Source organism: Coregonus clupeaformis, chromosome 19, assembly GCF_020615455.1.
Source record: "Coregonus clupeaformis isolate EN_2021a chromosome 19, ASM2061545v1, whole genome shotgun sequence".
Taxonomy (NCBI): Eukaryota; Metazoa; Chordata; class Actinopteri; order Salmoniformes; family Salmonidae; genus Coregonus; species Coregonus clupeaformis.
Genome location: NC_059210.1, coordinates 45,434,039 through 45,458,214, shown reverse-complemented (window position 1 = coordinate 45,458,214; position 24,176 = coordinate 45,434,039). Strand labels below are relative to the sequence as shown.

Sequence of the window (24,176 nt, the reverse complement as noted above, 5' to 3'; positions counted from 1 at the left end):
AAATGGCATTAAGTCCTAAGTATCCTCAGGAGAGCACCAGCAGTGTATACTGTGAAAGGGACTTTAATGAAAGTTTCAACATTTCATTTCTCCTAACAAGCTCTCATTATCTCTGCAACATGGTCAGGGGCTGGTGTGTGTGTGTGGGTGCGTGTGCGTCCATGTGTGTATTTCTCTTTGTTTCTACACACACACACACACACACACACACACACACACACACACACACACACACACACACACACACACACACACACACACACACACACACACACACACACACACACACACACACACACACACACACACACACACACACATACCATCATAATATGTCTTAAACTGATTATGTCAGGAGCAGAGACTGCAAAGGGACACACACACACGTTTGTGATTTGACCCCCAGTCCTCATGTACCTGACCCCTCCACCCTCCACCCTTTAAAGGGGAGCATCTCTCTGACTCATGCCCACACAGACTGCTCAGACCCTGGGGTATCCTGCTCTGAGATATGGCCTGTTACTGTCTATCTGGGTCTGTGCCTCATTCACCAGACACACAAGACACAAGAACTCACACACCCTCCATCTTTTGCTTTGCTCTCTAAGCAGACAGACGAGTTCAGCCACTATTCTCTATTTTAACAGGTCCCCAGTTTACAGACACAATAGTGCTTAAATTAGTTCATCATCCTGTTTTCTTAGTTTCTATAAAACATCTGTATATCTGTGGTCCATTAGTTCCAACAGAGGCTCAGCTCTCTACTCCATTAGTAAGAAACTGTGTGAGGCTCAGAGGGAAATGCTGCATTGCAGGTTTTCTAGTGAGGACAAGACAGTCCAGACAGGGCCTAGTACAGATGTATACAGACCACTGTGAAGCAGGGTAAGTCAGAAAATACATCAGAGGTAGGAATGTAGCCTACAGGGTGATACAGGGACAGAATTTGATATGTCATCAAATATGAAGTGTTTTCTGAAAATAAACTATTCAGGCCTTTGTGATCTCTCTTTACTGTAATAAAAAAGCACTTACAGGACTGTTGTTTCTGTATCAGTGTGTGTAGAAACTATCTCCAATTATGTTAACATTAGAAATGACAACTCGGTAAATATCTGGAGAACAATTTGCATGCATATTGTTATTCATGACCTTGGAGAGGTGTTCATATCTCAGTGTATTTTGCTTTATATCTATATTACTGATTAACACTAAGTGCTTATAATGCAGTAACTAGGGGATTTCCAATGACACAGCCAAAACAATGGAAATCTCCACTCTTTCAGAGCCATTTTGAAACAAATACACATTTGTGGAAAAAGTACTCAATTGTCATAATTGAGTAAAAGTAAAGATATCTTAATAGAAAATGACTCAAGTAAAAGTGAAAGTCACCCAGTAAAATACTACTTGAGTAACAAATCTAAAAGTATTTGGTTTTAAATATACTTAAGTATCAAAAGTAAATGTAGTTGCTAAAATATACTTAAATATCAAAAGTGTTCTTTAATTTACAGATAGCCAGGGATGCACTCCAACCCCCATGCATCATTTAGTGAGTAGGTCAAATCACAGGCAGTAGGGATGACATTTACATTTTAACAGACGCTCTTATCCAGAGCGATTTACAGTTAGTGAGTGTATACATTTTCATTTTGCTATGGCTGGCCATGCTTTCCACCTGGCTACCCCTACCCCGGCCACCAGCTCTGCAACCTCCGCTGCAACTTGCCTCTATTGGGGTGCCACAGGGTTCAATTCTCGGGCCGACTCTATTCTCTGTGTATATCAATGATGTCGCTCTTGCTGCTGGTGACTCTCAGATCCACCTCTACGCAGATGACACCATTTTGTATACATCTGGCCCTTCATTGGACACTGTGTTAACAAACCTCCAAACGAGCTTCAATGCCATACAACACTCCTTCAGTAGCCTCCAACTGCTCTTAAACGCTAGTAAAACTAAATGCATGCTCTTCAATCGAACGCTGCTTGCACCCGCCCGCCCGACTAGAATCACTACTCTCGGAGGGGCTGACTTAGAATATGTGGACAACTACAAATTCCTAGGTGTCTGGTTAGACCGTAAACTATCCTTCCAGCCTCACATTAAGCATCTCCAATCCAAAGTTAAATCTAGAATCGGCTTCCTATTTCGAAAACAAAGCGTCCTTCACTCATACTGCTAAACATGCCCTCGTAAAACTGACTATCCTACCAATCCTTGACTTTGGCGATGTCATTTACAAAATAGCTTCCAACACTCTATTCAGCAAATTGGATGTAGTCTATCACAGAGCCATCCGTTTTGTCACCAAAGGCCCATATACTACCCACCATTGTGACCTGTACGCTCTCGTTGGCTGGCCCTCACTACATATTCGTTGCCAAACCCACTGGCTCCAGGTCATCTATAAATCACTGCTAGGCAAATCCCCGCCTTATCTTAGCTCATTGGTCACCATAGCAACACCCACCCGTAGTATGCGTTCCAGCAGGTATATCTCTATGGTCATCCCCAAAGCCAACACCTCCTTTGGCGCCATTCCTTCCAGTTCTCTGCTGCAAATGACTGGAACGAACTGCAAAAATCTCTGAAGCTGGAGACACATATCTCCCTCACTATCTTTAAGCATCAGTTGTCAGAGCAGCTTACCGATCACTGTACCTGTACACAGACCATCTGTAATTAGCCCACCCAACTACCTCATCCCCATATTGTTATTTACATTGTTATTTATTTTGCTAATTTGCACCCCAGTATCTTTATTTGCACATCATCTTCTGCACATCTATCACTCCAGTGTTAATACTAAATTGTAATTATGTTGTACTATGGCCTATTTATTGCCTTACCTCCATAACTTACTACATTTGCACACACTGTATATAGATTTTCTATTGTGTTATTGACTGTACGTTTTGTTTATTGCATATGTAACTCTGTGTTGTTGTTGTTTTTATCGCACTGCTTTGCTTTATCTTGGCCAGGTCGCAGTTGTAAATGAGAACTTGTTCTCAACTGGCTTACCTGGTTAAATAAAGGTGAAATAAAAAAACATGTTGGAAAAACTTGTCAATAATCAACTGACTGGCTTTCTTGATGTCTATAGTATTCTCTCTGGTATGCAATCTGGTTTCCGCTCAGGTTATGGATGTGTAACTGCAACCTTAAAGGTCCTTAATGATGTCACCATTGCCCTTGATTCTAAGCAATGTTGTGCTGCTATTTCTATTGACCTGGCCAAAGCTTTTGATATGGTAGACCATCCCATTCTTGTGGGCCACCTACAGAGTATTGGTGTCTCAGATGGGGTGTTTGGCCTGGTTTGCTAACTACCTCTCTCAAAGAGTGCAGTGTATAAAGTCAGAACACTGACAGCTGTGGCTGCTTCGCGTGATGGATTGTTGTCTCTACCTTCTTGCCTTTGTGCTGTTGTCTGTGTCCAATAATGTTTGTACCATTTTATGTGATGGTACCATGTTGTGCTGCTGCCATGTTGTGTTGCTACCATGTTGTTGTCATTTGGTGTTGCTGCCATGCTATGTTGTTGTCTTAGATCTCTCTTTATGTACTGTTGTGTTGTTTCTCTTGTCGTGATGTGTGTTTTGTCCTATATTTTTATTTTCTATCCCAGCCCCCGTCCCCGCAGGAGGCCTTTTGCCTTTTGGTAGGCCGTCATTGTAAATAAGAATTTGATCTTAACTGACTTGCCTAGTTAACTTTTTTTTTTTTTTTTTACAAAAAAGCCTAATCAGTAGCCTATAACCAATGTTTCATTAAAAATATAATGAGCAGCAAAACGGTCAACAGACATTCCTGTTATTTCTTCATATAAATGGTGATGGTAGGCTAATATTATTATAGCTTAACGTTTGGGCATTGTCCAATTGTTCATGGCTTGAATATGCAGTGCATTTTTGAAATGCGAATGCCAGGTGTGTAGACAAATATTTCCATGTTGAAGCCAATAACAAAAACTAGATTGGCTACATGTTTGTTATAACTACGCCTATTGTAGGGTTACTGTATACCATTAAAAAATATATCTTCGATGAATAGGAAAAACATCCATGCCTCCGGCCGAAGAGCCCTTAGGCCAACATGTGCACACATTGCCTTATGATCATGGAACAAGAGATTTGATTTAGAATATCGTGTTTTTAACCCAATCTTATTTGGAAATATTGTTGTTTTAAAAAACAGATTGATTGTTTTTGGTTTAATTTGATTAAAAACCAAACTTATTAGAAAGATTCACATCCATGAGTTTACGTTGAGAACGTACATGGCTCGAATACAATGGAATGTCTTCTGCTATTTCTGGAGAAGTGCAAATATGATGTAAAATGAATTCTCTGAAAATGTACAGTTACCCGACACTTTGTATGAAAGGAAACTAATGTTGGTGTAGCCTACTGTTATTATTTTATTTGTTTCCTGTTTATGTAATCCAAAAGTGTCTGGTATGGTCATTTCTTATCAAGATCGGGGGTACAATATCCTAGACTGTCCATATTTGAAATGTGTAACTAAACCAACTCAATCGGGTGGATTGAGTTACGTGTGCCAGAAGGGTGTGGGCTGGAATCAAATCCATGGCAACAAGGTAGGCATATCTATGTGTGCTGAAGGCAGCGTCCCAAACTGCTAGAACACCCCAGGCCAGAATTAAACAAAATGTTGACAGTTTATTCGTAACCTTAAGATACACTTGAAACTTGTACGTCATAGCCTAGAGGAGACCAATATCGACCTTGTGTTATTAAGCTATATAAAACTACGGTTGTTGACATTTATGGCTGCATTTCAGATAACATTTTTGTACATTTGAATGTTGCAGCGATAGGCCCTAGGCCTAGCGTTTGAGGGAGTTAGAGAGACAATTATTTTGATAGCAGGCCTGATCCCAATGCCTCAACTGCCCCCAGATGGAGAGAAAGAGAACAGCTAATTTTCAGGGACTCACAAGGCTCATTTGAATTTCTTGATGCAGCAGGAAAATTCTCTGTGACAAAAGAACGATCAAGTTAAGATCCGACATTTGTATGTTTAACAATGTATTTCCATATTGAAGCAATGCAATTAGAACAATATGGACTGCAAACACGTTAAACATACACAAAATGACCAAAAGTATGTGGACACCTGCTCGTCGAACACCTCATTCCAAAATCATGGGAATTAATATGGAGTTGGTCCCCTCTTTGCTGCTATAACAGCCTCGACTCTTCTGGGAAGGCTATCCACTAGATGTTGGAAAGTTGCTGCGGGGACAGCCACAAGAGAATTAGTGAGGTCGGGCACTGATGTTGGGCGATTAGGCCTGGCTCGCAGTCGGCATTCGAATTCATCCCAAAGGTTTTAGATGGAGTTGAGGTCAGGGCTCTGAGCAGGCCGATCAAGTTTTTCCACAACGATATCGACAAACCATTTCTGTATGGGACTCGCTTTGTGCACAGGGCCATTGTCATGCTGAAACAGGGCCTTTCCCAAACTGTTGCCACAAAGTTGGAAGCACAGAATTGTCTAGAATGAATTGTATGCTGTAGTGTTAAGATTTTCCATCACTGGAACTAAGGGGCCTAGCCTGAACCATGTAAAACAGCCCCAGACCATTATTCCTACACCACCAAATTTTACAGTTGGCACTATGCATTTGGGAAGGTAGAATTCTCCTGGCATCCGCCAAACCCAGATTAGTCAGTCAAACTGCCAGATGGTGAAGCGTGATCCATCACTCCAGAGAACGCGTTTCCACTTCTCCAGAGTCCAATGGCGGCGTGCTTTACCCCACTCCAGCCGACGCTTGGCATTGCGCATGTTGATCTTAGGCTTGTGTGCGGCTGCTTGGCCATGGAAACCCATTTCATGAAGCTCCCGACGAACAGTTATTGTGCTGACGTTGCTACCAGAGGCAGTTTGGAACTTGGTAGTGAGTGTTGCAACTGAGGACAGACTATTTTTACGCACTTCAGTACTCGGCGGTCCCTTTCTGTGAGTTTGTGTGGCCTAACACTTCGTGGCTGAGCCGTTGTTGCTCCTAGACGTTTCCATTTCACAATAACAGCACTTACAGTTGACCGGGGCAGCTCTAGCAGGGCAGAAATTTGACAAACCCCTTTGATGGAAAGGTGGCATCCTATGACGGTACCACGTTGAAGGTCACAAAGCTCTTCAGTAAGGCCATTCAACTGCCAATGTTTGTCTATGGAGATTTCTCATTATTCTGGTTATGAAAATAGCAAAAATATTTCTGACACCGCTGAACCTATAGCGCTACCGTCAGCGAAAAGATGTATCGTTGCGTTCGGTTTGTAAAAATAGAGCCCTGTATCGTATCTGATCTGGTTATCTCCCTTATAAAGGTTCAGTAAACTAACAGCATTGTTTGGTTAGTGCTGCTATCGGTACAGGGGAGTAGGGGCTGGCCTGAACACTGAATAGAGAATGTGGAGTCAGGGGAAAAAGGAGCTGATAGTCACCTCCTTAAGTCTGATAATGAATGTGTACACACACACGCGTGCCCATATCACACCCGCTTGCATTCATATGTGCACATATTTGTGTTTGGTACAGTATATAAGAACAGTACTGACCCAAGCTAAGGTGTATTCACCAGTGGTTGTGATTTCAGGAGTGACCATGAAGAGTCTCGTTATTGTGCTGGTATGTGCTGTGCTCGCTGAGGGACTCCACAGGTAAGTGCTCCAACCACACATCTCTCTTTCTCTCTCACTTCAAATAATATAGTCTCTCACATTCTTTCCTTTTCACATTTTCACTCCATCCAGTTGCCCTTTTTCCCTAAATCCTCCCTCTCATAGTCACTGATAACTCCTTGTCGCTCTCTCTCCTCCTCTTTGCAATTGCAAAGTTCACCTTCATATGACAATCTGAGTGTATCTGTGTGCTTGTTACCCTAGGATCCCTCTGGTGAAGCATAAGTCAATCCGTGAGAGAATGATGGAGAAGGGAGAACACCTGCCCTACCAAGACCCCGCTCTCAAATACTTTCCTGATGAGTTCGCTGGCTCCACCACCATGTACATCAACAACTATGCTGACGTACGTACATGCTCTAAAACACAAGCTTATGGTCTATCTAGAATGTTAGTCAATGTCCTATCTGTCTATATCCATAGTAGTCTATTTTCATATTCTAGAATGAAGTTCTATGATGTAGGCTGATGTAGAAAATATGAATTCTAGTTCTAACTAATTAAATAACTACCATGTCAAGATAACGACTAACTCCATGATCTAGACTCTAAACCACGCAAACCACTCTAGATCTGAATGCTTTGTTGTCTGAATGTATTAGCAGCATCTCTATCTTTGTCAACTGTATTTTCCCTGTTGTGTTTTCCAGACCACCTACTACGGAGCCATCAGCATCGGTACTCCCCCACAGTCCTTCCAGGTGTTGTTTGACACTGGCTCTGCCAACCTGTGGGTTGACTCCGTACTCTGCAACACTCAGGCCTGCAGTGAGTACAGCTGGATAGCTTCATGACGATGAATGCCACTGCTAGCTACTATCACAACTACCTACTATGTGTATCAATTAAATACTACTTCCTCAACAATAAATGTTACTAACTGTACTACTACTACTATTACTACTACTACTACTACTACTACTACTACTACAGTACTTCTACTACTACTATTACTATCAGAGACATTTAAGTCCATTATCACTTCTACACACTTCCCAGATAAATAATTAGAAGACAGTATATTTCCTCTTTAAGTTGTTTGTGACCCTTCCTCCTGCAGACACCCACACAAAGTTCAACCCCCAGCAGTCGTCCACCTACTCAGCCAATGGGAATACTTTCTACCTACCCTACGGAGCTGGCAGTCTCAGTGGAGTCTTCGGATATGACACCGTCAACGTGAGTCCCAGCATAACAACCTTACAAATACTAAAGTCCTTCTACCACAGTTATTCTTCATTATAAGCAATAATAAGCCACAACAGTACAATTACTTCCATTCTAACAAAACCAAAGTGTTCCATGATGCAGAGTGTGTGTGTTGTTTGTCACCTCTTTAGGTTGGTGGGATTGTCATCACCAACCAGGAGATTGGTCTGAGCACTGACGAGCCAGGTCAGAACTTTGTTGTGGCCCAGTTTGATGGTATCCTGGGCCTGTCCTACCCTTCCATCTCAGCCGGACAAGAAACTCCCGTCATGGACAACATGATGTCACAGAACCTTCTGCAGGCTGACCAGTTCGCTTTCTACATGACCAGGTCAGTACTCCTACCATTACTTATAACACACATATACCACTACCACTACTTACCACACATCTACCACTACCAGTACTTACCACACATATACCACTACCACTACTTACCACACATATACCACTACCACTACTTACCACACATATACCACTACAGATGTCGGATCTAAATTGGACGCCTATCGTCGCAGGAGGAAAATAATCCTGCAGAGGAGGAATTGAATAACTGAATAATTATTTAGAATTAATTGTTTTAGATCAATTGTTTTATTATATGTTGAAGGCAAGCAATAGGCAGAATAAATTATTGTTTTCCTCAATTCCTGTGTGGGCCAGCGGTTACAGCCACTGACCCCGGCACATATATGTCAGAGTCGCATGGGTTCAAATTCTGCCCTTTGACTCATGGATCAATGTCTATTTTGACGCATTCATTCTGTGTGGTTACAGGATTAAAACAGAAACAACTCAAAGGTTAACAGTTGAAAATGCATTCCGATTGGTTAAGGTTAGGGCTATGGTTTGGGGAAGGCTTAAACAAAATAATAAAATTGACGCGCCTATGCATCATCAGTATTCATATAATATTCTTAATGCTCGCTAGAGCATTGTGATCTGCCATAGTGCAGTGCTCTAAGCAGCTCGCTCAGAACCTCATGAGTTTGCGCACAGTGCTTGGCGATATACTGTAGTGACCAGCCTGAGACTAAATTAGGCCCACAAGTTAATTGGATTTATTTAAATGATTTCAAGAAGTAAAACAAATAGTCTGATAATTTACACATCTTTGGATAGACTCAAATGCATAACCATCTTGACATTACATTATTTAGCAGACGCTCTTATCCAGCGCGACTTACATTATTTTATTTTTCAAACTGGCCCCCCGTGGGAATTGAACCCACAACCCTGGCGTTGCATGCTCTACCAACTGAGCTACATCCCTGCTGGCCATTCCCTCCCCTAGACGATGCAGGGCCAATTATGCGCCGCCCCATGGGTCTCCCAGTCACGGCCGGCTACGACAGAGCCTGGATTCAAACCAGGATCTCTAGTGGCACAGCTAGCACTGTGTTGCAGTGCCTTAGACCACTGCGCCACTCGGGAGGCCATACAAATTGAAATATTAAAGCCACACAATACAGGCTTTCAATCCACACCAAAGACCAGAACTATATTGACAATTATACTGTACATAGCCTAACTATAAAACGTGGACGAGCATCCACACTGGAGGAAAGTTTGTCGTTCTGCAGTAGGCCTACATCTGTCAATCAGCTGATGGCCCAAATCAGCTCATCAACTCACACCTTTCATTATGTAATAATGGATAGGCTAACAGGTAGCCTTCAGAATGTAGCCTATTGGAATATAATCAAATAACAAGGGAACTATTGTAGCCATCGATGGCACTAAGATTATCGGCAGCTGATGTCTCGTCAACCATCAATACGCTCTAAATTCACCGGCACAGCTTATCTCAATAGCAACCATTATTGGTCACCTCATTACCGCTCCCTAAAAAAGGATGTCAGTGTTACCTTAGTCCTGCTTGCAACCAAAATCTTTCAAGACATGTTCACCCTCTGGTTGGTATTGTAATAAGCACAACTTAGAGTCCTTTTTGAACAGACTAAGGATGATTCATCTATTTGACAAGGATTCCATACAATGTAAAGTGGTTATCCCACTGGCTATAGGGTGAACGCACCAATTGGTGAGTCGCTCTGGATAAGAGCATCTGCTAAATGACGTAAATGTGCCCTTGAGCAAGGCACTTAACCCTAATTGCTCCTGTAAGTCGCTCTGGATAAGAGCGTCTGCTAAATGACTAAAATGTAAATGTAAATGTAATATAAATAAAGTATCTACTGTGGGAATTTACATGACACTAATTTTGGTGTAGCCTATAGTTAATAATTTATTGGTTTCCTATTTATGTTATCCAAAAGTGTCTGATATGGTCATTTCTTATCAAGATCGGATGTAAAATATCCCTGGACTGTCCATATTTAAAACATGTAAATATATCTAGTAAATTGGGGGGATTGAGGTATTTGTGCCAGAAGGGTATGGGTTGGAATCGAAACCACGCAAACAGGGTAGGACTATATGTGCGCGCTGAAGGCAACAGGCCAAACCCACCCCACCCCACCCCACAAATGAACTCAATTTTGAACTTAGCCTCCACTTGAAACTTGTATGTCATAGCCTAGTGGAGACCAATATCTATCTTGTGTTATTATGCTATATAAAACTACGGTTGTTGATGTGTATGAATGCATTTCAGATACATTTTTGTACATTTGAATGTTCTTGCCAACTGCCTTCTTTCTTTGGAAAACTTTTTGATGACTTGAAACTTTTTTTCTGTGCAGCGGCGGCCAGCAGGGCAGTGAGCTGTCATTTGGAGGAGTGGACTCCACCAAGTACCAGGGTCAGATCTACTGGACCCCCGTCACCTCCCAGACATACTGGCAGATCGGCATCCAAGGGTCAGGATCAACCACACCAACCAAACATACTTAACCAGACACTGACATCAGAACCACTAAGAGCCGGCAAAAGCTGGGGTGAAAAACTTCTTTTGGAAGTTTTCAAAAAATGTCTAAGGCCGCTGTGAATGCTAGTCTGTCTGTCTTTCTGTCTGTCTAACACTAACCCTTGTATATCTCCAGGTTCCAGATCAATGGTCAGGAGACAGGGTGGTGTGGGCAGGGCTGCCAGGCCATCGTGGATACAGGCACCTCCATGCTGACTGCACCCGGACAGGTCATGGGAACTCTGATGCAGTCCATTGGAGCCCAGCAGGACCAATACGGACAGGTAGCAGGAAGCCACTATAAACCACTACAGACCAGTACTAACTGACACCATAAACCAGTGTAATCCAGAAGGGAGAGGTTGGGGAAACCAGTACAGAGTAAACCAGTACAGGGAGGTTTTGTCTCACTCATGTCTGTGAATTGTTTGTTGTTGTAGTACACAGTGAACTGTAACCAGATCAACAGCCTGCCTACTCTCACCTTCACCATCAATGGAGTCAACTTCCCCCTGCCACCATCTGCATACATCCAGCAGGTGAGTGTGTGTGTGTGTGTTTGTGTGTGTGTGTGTGTGTGTGTGTGTTACCCTCTATGACTGACGTTAGGATAATGAAGGCCATTTTAGATGGCTCAAGCTGGTCCATAAGCCTTGTGTGTGTGCCTCAGCCATGTGTCAGAAGTGCATGTAAATGCATGTGTGGTGTGTGCATGCATGCGTGTTTGTCTGCGTGTGTGTGTGTATTGCACTCAACATGCGTGTTCTCCTCTCTCCAGAGCAACCAGGTCTGCTCCGTGGGGATCACCCCCACCTACCTGCCATCCCAGAACGGACAGCCCCTGTGGATTTTGGGAGATGTATTCCTCATGGAGTACTACTCCGTCTACGACCGCACAAGCAACCAAGTGGGCTTTGCCACCGCAGTCTAAACCTGACCAACATGACCATGACCGCAAACCAACACAGGCTCCGACCGTTCTTAGAACTCTACCACCCCAAACCTCACACCGAATCTATTCCACCTCTGGCCATTCTAGAACATCAATCACCAAAGGCAACTATTCTGAATCACCCATAGCAACCACTCTGGTCATTTTAGAACACATATTACCCATGGCAACCACTCTGGTCATTTTAGAACATATATTACCCATGGCAACCACTGTGGGTCAGTTTGGCTTTGGTCCAGAGGGGTTAAAGCAAGCATCGACATCATTGGGTTAAAGCTGTGGTCTTTGTTGATGACATCTGCTAATATATTCAGTTCAGCTGTAAGGTTGTTTCCTTTCTACTCTGGCATTGCAATGACAACCTCCTAGTTCTCAGACAACATCAGATGTGAACACAGGTTCAGCCATGTTGCTGATTGCATTATGATGCTGAGTTGCAATTCTGAGTTGAGTGAAAAAGAGAATGAGCTACAAAAACACAGTGAAATATGAAAATAAGATTTTTGACACTTAAATGCATTTTATCTCAAAACTGGATGTATTTGATATTAATTTAGTTTCCATTTAGACTGAATAAACAATTGAAGTGCACAATAATCCTATTTGTTTTGAATCCCTGTATATGACATATCAAGCTCATGATGCCTGTAAGACTGAAATCACACCTCACATTCACCACTGACTGTTGCCAGAAACTACAAAAAAAACAACAACAAGAGCATCTTACCCAATTGGAGCCTGTAAATATATCCAACCATCTACACATCTTACCTATATAAATATTTATTACATAATGGCAGTAATAGCTAAATATCACTGAGTCAAATATGCCATCTGTTAAATGGCATTAAGTCCTAAGTATCCTCAGGAGAGCACCAGCAGTGTATACTGTGAAAGGGACTTTAATGAAAGCTTCAGCATTTAATTTCTCCTAACAAGCTCTCATTATCTCTGCAACATGGTCAGGGGCTGGTGTGTGTTTTTGTTTGTTTCTAATTACCCTCTTTGACTGACATTAGGATAACGGAGGCCATTTTAGATGGCTCAATCTGGTCCATAAACCTTGTGTGTGTGCCTAAGGCAAGCCAATATCAGTAGTGCATGTGAATGCATGCGTGTAGTGTGCATGCATGCATGTTTGTCTGCATGTGTGTGTGTGTGTGTGTGTGTTTGTTTGTGTGTGTTGTGGTGTGTGTGTGTCTGATTAGGATGAAAGCTCATTAGTGAAATATTCAGGATTCTACAGTGACACATTTTCACCACATCATGAAACACACACACAGGTATGCACACTCATGCATTCATGCACTCACACATGTACGCACACACGTGTGCACACACTCAACAGCATGAACTTATAACATGAATATCACACACTCGATCATCCTTAATAATACAGATCAGAGCCTGCAGTCAATAAAAGTAGCAGAGAGCCCACTCTAGAAATGTGATGTAAAAAAATGAACAAAATCCAAAAAGGTTACTTTGGAGATATAAATGAATGTAAATAAAGTGTATTCTCTAAACACTACTCATGTTACAGAACACACGATAAGGTTTCAGATGACACTAATATTGGCATTGTAGCATCTACAGACTCATCATTGTAGTTTCTTAAAAAAGGACTGCGTATGGCCAAAATATCACACATTTCACAGCTTTAAAGCTGGAATCCTTAATGGTGAAACTGCCATGTCGGTTTGGGATATTACATCAACAAAGAAGTTACTGCAAACAAACAGTGTTTTTTCCCCCTCAGACATCATTGCACGCACGATAGAACACCAGAATATGTACTGCAATAGATTTTTACCCCACTGCTCCACGCAGCTTACCTCAATTTCATCCACAAAACAAAAACAATAACAAAGGTGCTGTTTCCCCTAATGCAGATTCCATCTTTAATTCGCTATTTTTTAATCATTCTTTTGGAATTGACCTTTATGCAACAAGTCCAAGTCTAGAAATATAGAGAAACCTGGAAAGGTTATGGAAAGATTTTACGTTAGAACAGGTGAAGGGATAAAGATAAGGAGAGGAAGCAACATTGGACTATTGAAATACATGACTGATGATTTAAAGTAAGTTAATATCTCAGAGGAGGAGGGAGGAGATGATGTCACACATCAGTTCCTCCACCTTCCTTCCTTCGCCTTCGCCCTCTCCCCTCCTCCTCCTCCCCTACTCTCCTCCCTCCTCCTCCCCTACTCCCACCTCTTCTCTCTCCTCCTCCTCCTCCTCCTCCTCCAATTAATCTCCAGGGGACCTGTTTTTCTCCAACAGTACAATCCTAATGATACCACATCAACAGAATCAGGATGTGTCTGTGTGTCTGTGTGTCTGTGCGTCATGATGGAAAATCACCACAGCTGGCTCTCCATACGTGTCGCCATGGCGGCTGTCAATACACCAGGGGGAATGAAGACACATGATTGGCTGATTGGCTCAAGAGATTGAGAGAAAATGAGAAATGGAGAAAGGGAGGGGAAGAGAGATGAGTAAGGAGGGAGAGCCAGATGGGAAAAGGAGGATGAGGCTAAACAAATGTTTCGGATATCTGGGGGGACGAGTCACATCATCAGCTGTGGTATGAGAGAGGGGCAGATGGGGAAGTGTGTGTGTGTGTGTTGTGTGCATGTGTGTGTGGGGGGGGGAGTGACTCACATACAGGTTAAACGGGGTGATGTCACCTCCAGCTGCGGTAGCTCCAGGGAGTGGCCCTGACTACGGTGGGCATGTCCAGTGGGGCACAGAACTGAGCCAATCACAGCACGGTAAAGAGAAGAAGAATGTGAATTAATTCATGTAATATTACAGAATAGAAATAGGGATTCACCTCATTACATTTCTATCTGCAACGTTCTGAACGTTTCACCCAAAAGAATACACCCACGTCGTTGAGGGCTCCGTTTCTCCTTGGTACTTGATCAATTAATCAATGAATGCTATTACCCATGTGACTGCCCTACGCAGCACATCCAAACATAAAAATGAGGAAGAGAACCTTACAATAATCATCACCAGAATTAGGTGAAATAGCAGCAATCTTTACACATAGCTCACAAACCCTAACGCTAATATCCATATTTAAAGCAGACATTTTGACTGCTCACTATATGATCCTATTGGTATTGTGCTTTGTCAGGTCCAGGAGTTTAGTGTACTGCTGTGTCTGTCTACAGAATCCATTTAATCAATCAATCAATCAATCTATCAATCTATCTATCTATCTATCTATCTATCTATCTATCTATCTATCTATCTATCTATCTATCTATCTATCTATCTATCTATCTATCTATCTATCTATCTATCTATCTATCTATCTATCTATCTATCTATCTATCTATCTATCTATCTATCTATCTATCTATCTATCTATCTATCTATCTATCTATCTATCTATCTATCTATCTATCTATAGTGCTGTGGCTCTCCTGCAGCCCTGCAATATGTGTCACAGTTAAATGTGCCTCCATTTCCCGCCACCTGCAAGCATTGAGGAATGTGTGTCACACCAAAAAGCTGCATACTTACTGGGGGTAATAATAATATGCAAGCATAAGGCCACTAGTCCTCTCTCGCTCAATCGCTTCTACCTCTGTCTTTCTCTTTCACTTTCTAGTTCTCTCCCTCAACCTCAAACTCACCCTGACCCTGTCACTCAAAGGAAATGAGGGGAGGAAGTCTGTTTAGAATATTGAGAGTAGTCCAGTGGCATTGACTGCATAAAATGTATCACGCTATAATACAGCATGCCCCCTCGCTGCTTAAGCAGTGTTGCAATGTGTATCACGCCATAATGTGTCCCCCTCCTTAGCCAGTGTAGCAGTGACTGGTCCCTTCTTCTGCACGTGATCCTGCATAAATCATAGGGTCAGAGAGGAAACTGTGGCCTTATTAGGGCATGGAGACAAGAGACCAAAACCATGTCACAACCCAGTCTTTTACAACCTGGATCTGACACTGAGGAGGAAGGGGGATCCATGAATATGTGTCTTCCATTGTAAACTACACTGCCATTCTATCCTACGTCTCTTCTGTTGTGTCTGTGTATTGTATCAGATGTGATTTGGCTCGTAGTGTAGTCGTAGTAGACAGGTCCCTGTCTCTGTCTCTGCCCTGTTGCTGGTCTATAGCCCGTGCTGTGCTATGAGTCTGTCCCTTCCTCTCTCTTCCTCCCTCCCTCTCTCTCCCTCTCTCAGACTGATGACCAGTCCTTGAGCCACAGACTTGTTCTTCCATTCTCCCTCTGTCATTTGTGATCATATCAGAGCAGAGCAAAGCAGACTAGGGCCGGATTTCCCGATAGCGATGGAACTTTGGCTTACGAGTGTTTTAACAATGCATCTTTCCTACAACGGCCGAAGATATAACATGCGTTTCCCAAAACACCACGCAGAGAGAACAGTCGCTAAGAGCGTCGTTAAGGCATAGTGTCAATACTGATAGGATCGAAAGAAAGGGAGTGCTGCTCTCAGATCAGCTTTCTCCATTCAAATCTGACCTTAACATTATAATTATTTCACAATACTGACGATGGATCAGCTCCTAGAGAGTTATTACCACCTACGGATGCAAATATTGAGGCGGCTTATTATAATGCTTACCTAATAAAAATGCAATAAATCACAAATTTGGCACACGTTTGGCTACACATCATGAAATATATTGAGACAAATCACAGACAGTAGCCTACAAATAGCAAAATAGAACTCTATTAATTGAACATTAAATGTATTTCAATACGATTGAATTAGGACAATAGCCTACTGTTTATATTTTAATGCAGTCATCTCGGTATTCATTTGAAGCATCTTTTTATACTTCACTTGTTTGCATCAATTGCAACGACATTGGCAGTATTTGTAGTCAACTTTGTTCTGAAGTTATCGTCAGTCACATAGACAGATAAACCATGTGATTCTATGTTTAGCGGAGATCTGTTGGGTATAAAAGGGCAAAAAACATTTAACGACGCACTTCTACGAGTGGTCTGAGGCAGAAGTTAGATTACGAGCATTTTCAAGGGCAACGTTTATAACAATGGTTTTGGTAAACAGCTCGGAGATGTAATGATGCTCCTTGTAATGTAATGATGCTCCTGTAATGATGAACTTAGCCTTAAAATGCTTTTGGGAAACCGGGACCAGAGCAGTTCCTTCGCCTCCATGTTCTCATCTGTGGATGTCTCCACTCTGTGTTCACAGTTCAACTCAATGGCAATGTTCAACTGTCAGGGTTGCTGTCTGGTGGAATCTAAAGAGTATGTTTTGGTCTTTTGAAAAAAGGTCAAGGAAGGGTATGTGACTGAGGTACCACGCAATCTACCCATGTGTGCTTTATCTCCGTCTCTCTCAATCAGGCACACAGAGAGACATGCGCATGCACCCGCACACACACAGTTTCTGGTCTGGAGGACATCTACTACCTCAGGAAACATAGGGAAATGAAAACACATGATTTTATTAATGTGAGTGGGGACCATCTTTGTGCTTATAGCATGTCGATATCCATGGCTGAGTCTGATAATAACATTGGACTTGATATTAAAATGAAGGACTTTTCAATAAGAACCCATTCTGATGTATTTCCGAGGCTTGTGCAAAAGCGAAGAGAAATAAACCATCAAAATAAAAAGGATGACTATCTTACTGATGCAACCGAATCACGAAGGATTACGCAAAATGACCCAATTGGAAATGGGAAAGTAAAAAAATAAAGAACACAAAAGAACACCAGCACTGACATGGTCATTCTTTAACGCAGTATGGGGTGAGAGAGTGAGAAAGAAAGAAAGAAAGAAAGAAAGAAAGAAAGAAAGAAAGAAAGAAAGAAAGAAAGAAAGAAAGAAAGAAAGAAAGAAAGAAAGAAAGAAAGAAAGAAAGAAAGAAAGAAAGAAAGAAAGAAAGAAAGAAAGAAAGAAAGAAAGAAAGAGACGGGGAGGGGGGCAGCGAGAGAGAGAGAGATGGAAAGAGAAAGAGACAATGCTTAGTCTAAAATGTATGTTTTTATTTAAGCCTCTTATACTCTGTGGCAGTATCCTGCACCCCCCAGCTGGCTTCAAAGGGGCAGAATGTAAAAAATAGATAATATTGAAATAGCCACCCAAAGAGGGGAGGGGTTAGCAATCCTCAATCCCACTCCAATCATAGAGAAATTAGAGACCACAAAAGGAGAGAGAACCAGAGTCTCGACATATAAAGATCATACTGTACACACATCCAAACAGAGAGATACAGAGAGTGAGAGAGAGAGAGAGTGAGAGAGAGAGAGAGAGAGAGAGAGAGAGAGAGAGAGTGAGAGACTGCAACATTTGAAGGTGTTCATATGTATTTAGGTACACTATTCAGTAGTCACATTTGTGGAAACATTTCCTTAAGTGGTTTATGGTTTATATCCTAGGGTATGTAGTCCCACACACTCAAGACTGCTGTCTCATAAGATCCCTCTTCGATTTAGCATAGTGTTTTAGTCAGCACATTGTGCGTTCTCAACCATATCCTCATATCCTGGAGAACAGGCCTCTCCTGCAGTATGCTAATCAACAGTACTCAGTCAGGGCTCATGAACACACACACACACACACACAACCTTTTCTGAAGTATGGTAATCCACAATTCCACAATAGTCAGGTTATGGGGAATAGCAGTCAAGAACACTGTTTGTATCTGATTGTGGTTCAGATCAAACAGTTCTTATTGGTTAGCCCTACAGTGCTGTTATTGACCAGTGGATGTCAGTCAGGTGTGCAATGCTATCCCACTGGATGAACTGCAACACTAAAACACTAAAATGTTATTTTAACTGTGCAAAGAAAAGGAAAGAACAGAAACACTCTAAATGACCTCACTGACCAGTAATAGCAAAATAATTGCAACCAAGCTGCCACCATCTTGCGTGAAAATATTATTTTCTGTTTAAAATTAACAAGGGAGTGAGAATCCTGTGGCCATCATTTAGTCCCAAAACAGCATTGCCCTCTCTCTCTCTCTTTTTCTCTCTGCCGCTCTCTCTTTGCAGCTCTTTCTTTCACACACACACACACACACGCACACGAACACACACACACACACCTGCCACATCCTATTTACCGAGGCCTCTACTGTTGCCCGTTCCCCTTTCTCAGTTAGTTGTGGTTGTCATTTGTGCTTATAGTGTTGATATTTTTCTTTTCACCCTCCTCTCATGATGTGAGACCCTGTACTGACACTGAAAAAATATATTACAGAGCTTATATTTTTCACACCCTTGATGTACACATGTTGATTGGTGAGTTAATCCACTGTTGCATGATGGAACAGAGATGGGCAGTATTTATGTTACATGTTTTTGAAATAAGTATTTCAATTACTTTTAAGTATTTTATCATTTGTATTTAACTGGCATGAACTACAATGCAATGTATTATGTTATAAGTTACACTATTTCAAAATATAAAATACTTCTCTATACCATTTTATAGCAGCTCACAATTTCGTGGCCACCTATCACCCCAAATGTCCTGCAATGGTGTCAGAAGTGTGATGGCATTATGATGTGATAAAAGCGTCTGCTAAATTATTATTAATGTTATGTGAAAATGAACACTTGCAAAGCACACTGGGTATTAGTCTAATTATCTCCATCCCCAAACAAGGCCAAATTTGATTACAATACAAATTATTTGGACAATACGATTTAAAAGAAAATTGGTTCAGTGGGTACTGACGGAATATAGGGCTAAGGGAACGTAAGGCTGGGGGAACATACAGTACCAGTCAAAAGTTTGGACACACCTACTCATTCAAGGTTTTTTCTTTATTTGTACTATTTTCTACATTGTAGAATAATAGTGAAGACATCAAAACTATGAAATAACACATATGGAATCATGTAGTAACTAAAAAAGTGTTAAACAAATCAAAATATATTTTACATTTGAGATAGCCACCCTTTGTCTTGATGACAGCTTTGCACACTCTTGGTAGTCTCTCAACCAGCTTCACCTGGAATGCTATTCCAACAGTCTTGAAGGAGTTCCCACATATGCTGAGCACTTGTTGGCTGCTTTTCCTTCACTCTGATGTCCGACTCATCCCAAATCATCTCACTTGAGTTGAGGTCGGGGATTGTGGAGGCCAGGTCATCTGATGCAGCACTCCATCACTCTCCTTCTTGGTAAAATAGCCCTTACACAGCCTGGAGGTGTGTTGGGTCATTGTTCTGTTGAAAAACGAATGATAGTCCCACTAAGCCCAAACCAGATGGGATGGCGTATCGCTGCAGAATGCTGTGGTAGCCGTGCTAGTTAAGTGTGCCTTGAATTCTAAATAAATCACAGACGGTGTCACCAGCAAAGCACCCCCACACCATAACACCTCCTCCTCCATGCTTTACAGTGGGAACAACACATGCGGAGATCATCCGTTCACCCACACCGCGTCTCACAAAGACACAGCGGTTGGAACCAAAAATCTCAAATTTGGACTCCAGACCAAAGGACACATTTCCACCGGTCTAATGTCCATTGCTCGTGTTTCTTGGCCCAAGCAGGTCTCTTCTTATTATTGGTGTCCTTTAGTAGTGGTTTCTTTGCAGCAATTTGACCACGAAGGCCTGATTCACAGTCCCCTCTGAACAGTTGATGTTGAGATGTGTCTGTGACTTGAACTCTGTGAAGCATTTATTTGGGCTGCAATTTCTGAGGCTGGTAACTCTAATGAACGTATCCTCTGCACCAGAGGTAACTCTAGGTCTTCCATTCCAGTGGCGGTCCTCATGAGAGCCAGTTTCATCATAGCGCCTGATGTGTTTTCCGACTGCACTTGAAGGAACTTTCAAAGTTCTTGACATTTTCCGTATTGACTGACCTTCATGTCTTAAAGTAATGATGGACTGTCGTTTCTCTCTTCTTATTTGAGCTGTTTTTGCCATAATATGGACTTGGTCTTTTACCAAATAGGGCTATCTTCTCTATATGTAGGTTGAGGGAACATAGGGCTGAGTGAATATAGGGCTGAGGGAACATAGGGCTGAGTGAATATAGGGCTGAGTGAATATAGGGCCCAGTGAACATTGGCTGAGGGAACATAGGGCCCAGGGAACATAGGGCTGAAGGAACATAGGTTGAGGGAACATAGGGCTGAGGGAACATAGGGCTGAGGGAACATAGGGCTGAAGTTACATAGGTTGAGGGAACATAGGGCTGAGGGAACATAGATTGAGGGAACATAGGGCTGAGGGAACATAGGCTGAGGGAACATAGAGCCCAGGGAACATAGGGCTGAGGGAACATAGGGCTGAGTGAATATAGGGCGCAGTGAACATAGGTTGAGGGAATATAGGGCCCAGGGAACATAGGGCTGAAGGAACATAGATTGAGGGAACATAGGGCTAAGGGAACATACGGTTTCGTTTCTGTAAGAGATGACTAATATGACACATTGGACCTCTCTCTCTTACCCCACTCTCTCTCTCTCGCTCTCGCTCATTTCTCATTTAAGAATTAAAAATCATAGTTCAGTTCAGGTTGGAACACATGAGCTACAATAATATGGCTTTATGGATGTTATAGAGGAACCATATGATTCAGCAAATTGAATCCATTAAAATAATATCTAATATTAGAGCCATTTCCATAACTAAATCTGCTCGTCCAAAGACAAAGAATATTATCATAATCTGTAACATTTCTCTTCCCGTTATCTTCCACAGCCATTATTGTATTTGGTTGTATTATGTTCAGTTAGAGAGAAAAATGTTATCTACTTGATCAATAAGCTGTTTTTTAACCTATGACATTGTCAACAGCCAAGCATTTTCAAACATGCACAGGATACAGCTGGTCATCATGGTGGTGACGGCTGCTGCCCCCAGCCTTCATCTTGAATTAAGAATGAGTCAAATCTAGCGATGCCTTATAGTCAGACAATCCACATATAGTACTACACACAGTTAAGCTAAGCTTATATTTACACCAAACCATGAGCACAGACGTGAAGTGTCAACCTATCTGATCCAATTAACAATAGGAGGATATGCATGTTGTGGTTACTGATGTTAAATAAAACGTGTCAGCAACAGCTCAGCTCAGCACCCATTTCGGGCTGTTTGTCTCAACAGGGCGTGGGCCTCACTCCCTCTCACTCTGAGGTAATTGAATCAGAGAGAATGCGCCAGCCAGGAAGGCAAACGACGTGACAGCCAAAAATCTATGGCTTGTCCTTTGTGACCATTCCTCTTCTCTCTCCTTTGCTCTGAAATGCAGTTATCTGTTATGTGTGTAGCGCAAGGTTATTTTTAATACGAACTCACAACAAGCGAGACAAAAACAAAACAGAAACCCAACACAGCATCAGCTATTCGCACTGCGCGTAGTGGTAGACCTATTTAGAGACGTAGAGCAGCAGCATCAGCTTCCAATACTCACGCTTTCCGTTTCTGGGTGATAACACAATGCTGTAATATCAACAGAACTGATACACGTACTGTAGAGACCCTGTGTTTATAAGTGCGAATATCGACTCTGTCACTTCAGCATGCTTTTGTGGCACAGTCGTTGGCGCACAGGGCTATGGGCCAGAAGGTTGAGGGTACGAGCCGCATTCCCTGACCGTTTCATTACAATACTAATGTTCCACCCCATCCTCTCACATCCACCTGTATTCCCCTCTCCGCCCTCCATCCCTCAGTATTGAGCGATCGAGAAGATACCCGCTCTGCGCGGACGCCCTTCAATGCTCCGTCGACGGGTTTGTTGTCTTACCTGCAGCCTGGAGGAGTGAGGGAGTGGAAGGTGGAGAGGGAGAACATCTCAGCCCTGTCCGCCATCTTCCTCCAAAAACGACTCGAAGTGACTGCAGAGAATCACTGAGGGACCACAGTCCACTCACAACCGCGGAGCGCGCTACAGACAGACGCAGTCACGGACAGCCCGGTTTCTCTCGCTCTCCCTCCCTCTATCCTACCGCCAAGCTGTTACAGATCCCCCTGGCCTCGACCTAGTCAAATCAGATACGCGTACTCAGCATCACCATCAAATATACCTTGAGCTGCTATCCACTCTACAGCCCGGAAATGGCAGAGAACAGAGAAAAAGAACACTGCGGTAATCACAGAAAAAAGTCCTATCTTCTCCCGATGCAGCCAGACCAGCCACATAACCCGCAGTCCGCTTCCTGCCTTGCCAAATGTCTGCCGCTGTGATGATGCCTATGACACGAAGCGGCGGTAGGCCAGCGGTGCACAGAGGGAGGGGGAGGCAGGGGGGAGGGGGTGTTGGTGGAGACGGCAGACCCAATGCCATCCGTCTCTAACGTTAACGGGAAAGGGAAAGAGCTTGCAGAGCAGTGCTTTAGTACATGAGTGTGGGCAGAGCAGACAGAGGGAAAGGCAATGTGGATAAGTGGACCAATTCTGCTCTCTGGCAACAATCATAAACCAAAAGGACCCACCGCTATTATAGGTTATGTCACGAATAGGAACAGTAGGAAAACATGCTTTTCCATTCAAGGTCAAACCCAGATTATAGCAACAAAATATATTAAATGGTCTTGTCATGTGATTGGCGATATCGTTCATTCTCGACTGGAGAGGGTGGGTGGGTGGTAGCCTGTGCATGTGATAAGATATTTAACCTCCTGCTAAGGGGTCCATAGAGCACCATGCCTCTACTACATAAAATGACAGGCGGGATCGTTTTTTAATAACACTAAAATGTGGAATGTCTTAACTGCCATACAATACTTGTTTGTGAAAGCTTTGCCATGAAAACTATAGTTTGGCAAAGCTGTGATTGCAGGGAATAGACCTAAATGTTAGCTCAATAATACCGCCATTGACAATGGGGATTGGGGCTGTATGTCTCATCGACGCTCTAAACGCCACGAGGAGCTGTTCAGTTGCTTGGGTGCTGAATTCTAGTTCTAGTATTCCGCCCCATGTGGTCAAACTAAGCATTTACCGATTAGGGAAATGACAGAATTACCCTGTGCTTCAAGGAGATCCACCACATGTGGGTGCCCTAACACCTCAACAGATTATTCATCTGGTCTTGTTAAAAAAAGTTTAAAATAGCACCCTGCTTTCCTTTATACACTTCATTCCTTCCTATATACATTCATACACACATAATTAGGGCTCATGTGAATTGTCTGAGGTCATCCCTTTATACTGATCTGAGAGCACATGTTGGTAACATTGGAGAACAGGCTACAAGGAGACTCATTCAAGCTGACAAATGCAACATCAGTACTATTATGGTCTAATATGGTATTTGTTATGAGCATAATAATAAGTTACTTTTGGAAACAGAGTTGTGCATTTGATTAATATGCCTAGGTCTTTTTTTATCTGTTCAGCACCTAAACTAGTGCATTGCTTTAGTCTTTCACTAATTAATGCACAATATCAACAGCAGGAATGAAGACACAGACGATGATG

General features: G+C 42.5%; 2 protein-coding genes across 3 annotated transcripts in view; one reads left to right on the top strand and one right to left on the bottom strand.

Moving 5' to 3' along the window:
- Positions 1 to 22,995, bottom strand: part of mapk8ip2 (mitogen-activated protein kinase 8 interacting protein 2) — a 107,236-nt gene extending 84,241 nt beyond the window's left edge. For both annotated transcript variants that reach the window (XM_041837605.2, XM_041837607.2), the window contains exon 1: positions 22,501 to 22,995. In XM_041837605.2, coding sequence (XP_041693539.1) covers positions 22,501 to 22,565 — 65 coding nt within the window. In that variant the 5' untranslated portion in view covers positions 22,566 to 22,995. The remainder of the gene's footprint in view (positions 1 to 22,500) is intronic.
- On the top strand, positions 6,639 to 11,732 carry LOC121531982 (gastricsin-like). The gene is made up of 9 exons (XM_041837608.1): positions 6,639 to 6,702; positions 6,928 to 7,069; positions 7,374 to 7,491; positions 7,784 to 7,902; positions 8,064 to 8,263; positions 10,638 to 10,754; positions 10,938 to 11,085; positions 11,242 to 11,346; positions 11,580 to 11,732. Exons 1-9 carry the CDS (start codon positions 6,647 to 6,649, stop codon positions 11,730 to 11,732), a joined length of 1,158 nt encoding a protein of 385 aa, XP_041693542.1. The 5' UTR covers positions 6,639 to 6,646.
- Positions 22,996 to 24,176: the final 1,181 nt, after the last annotated feature.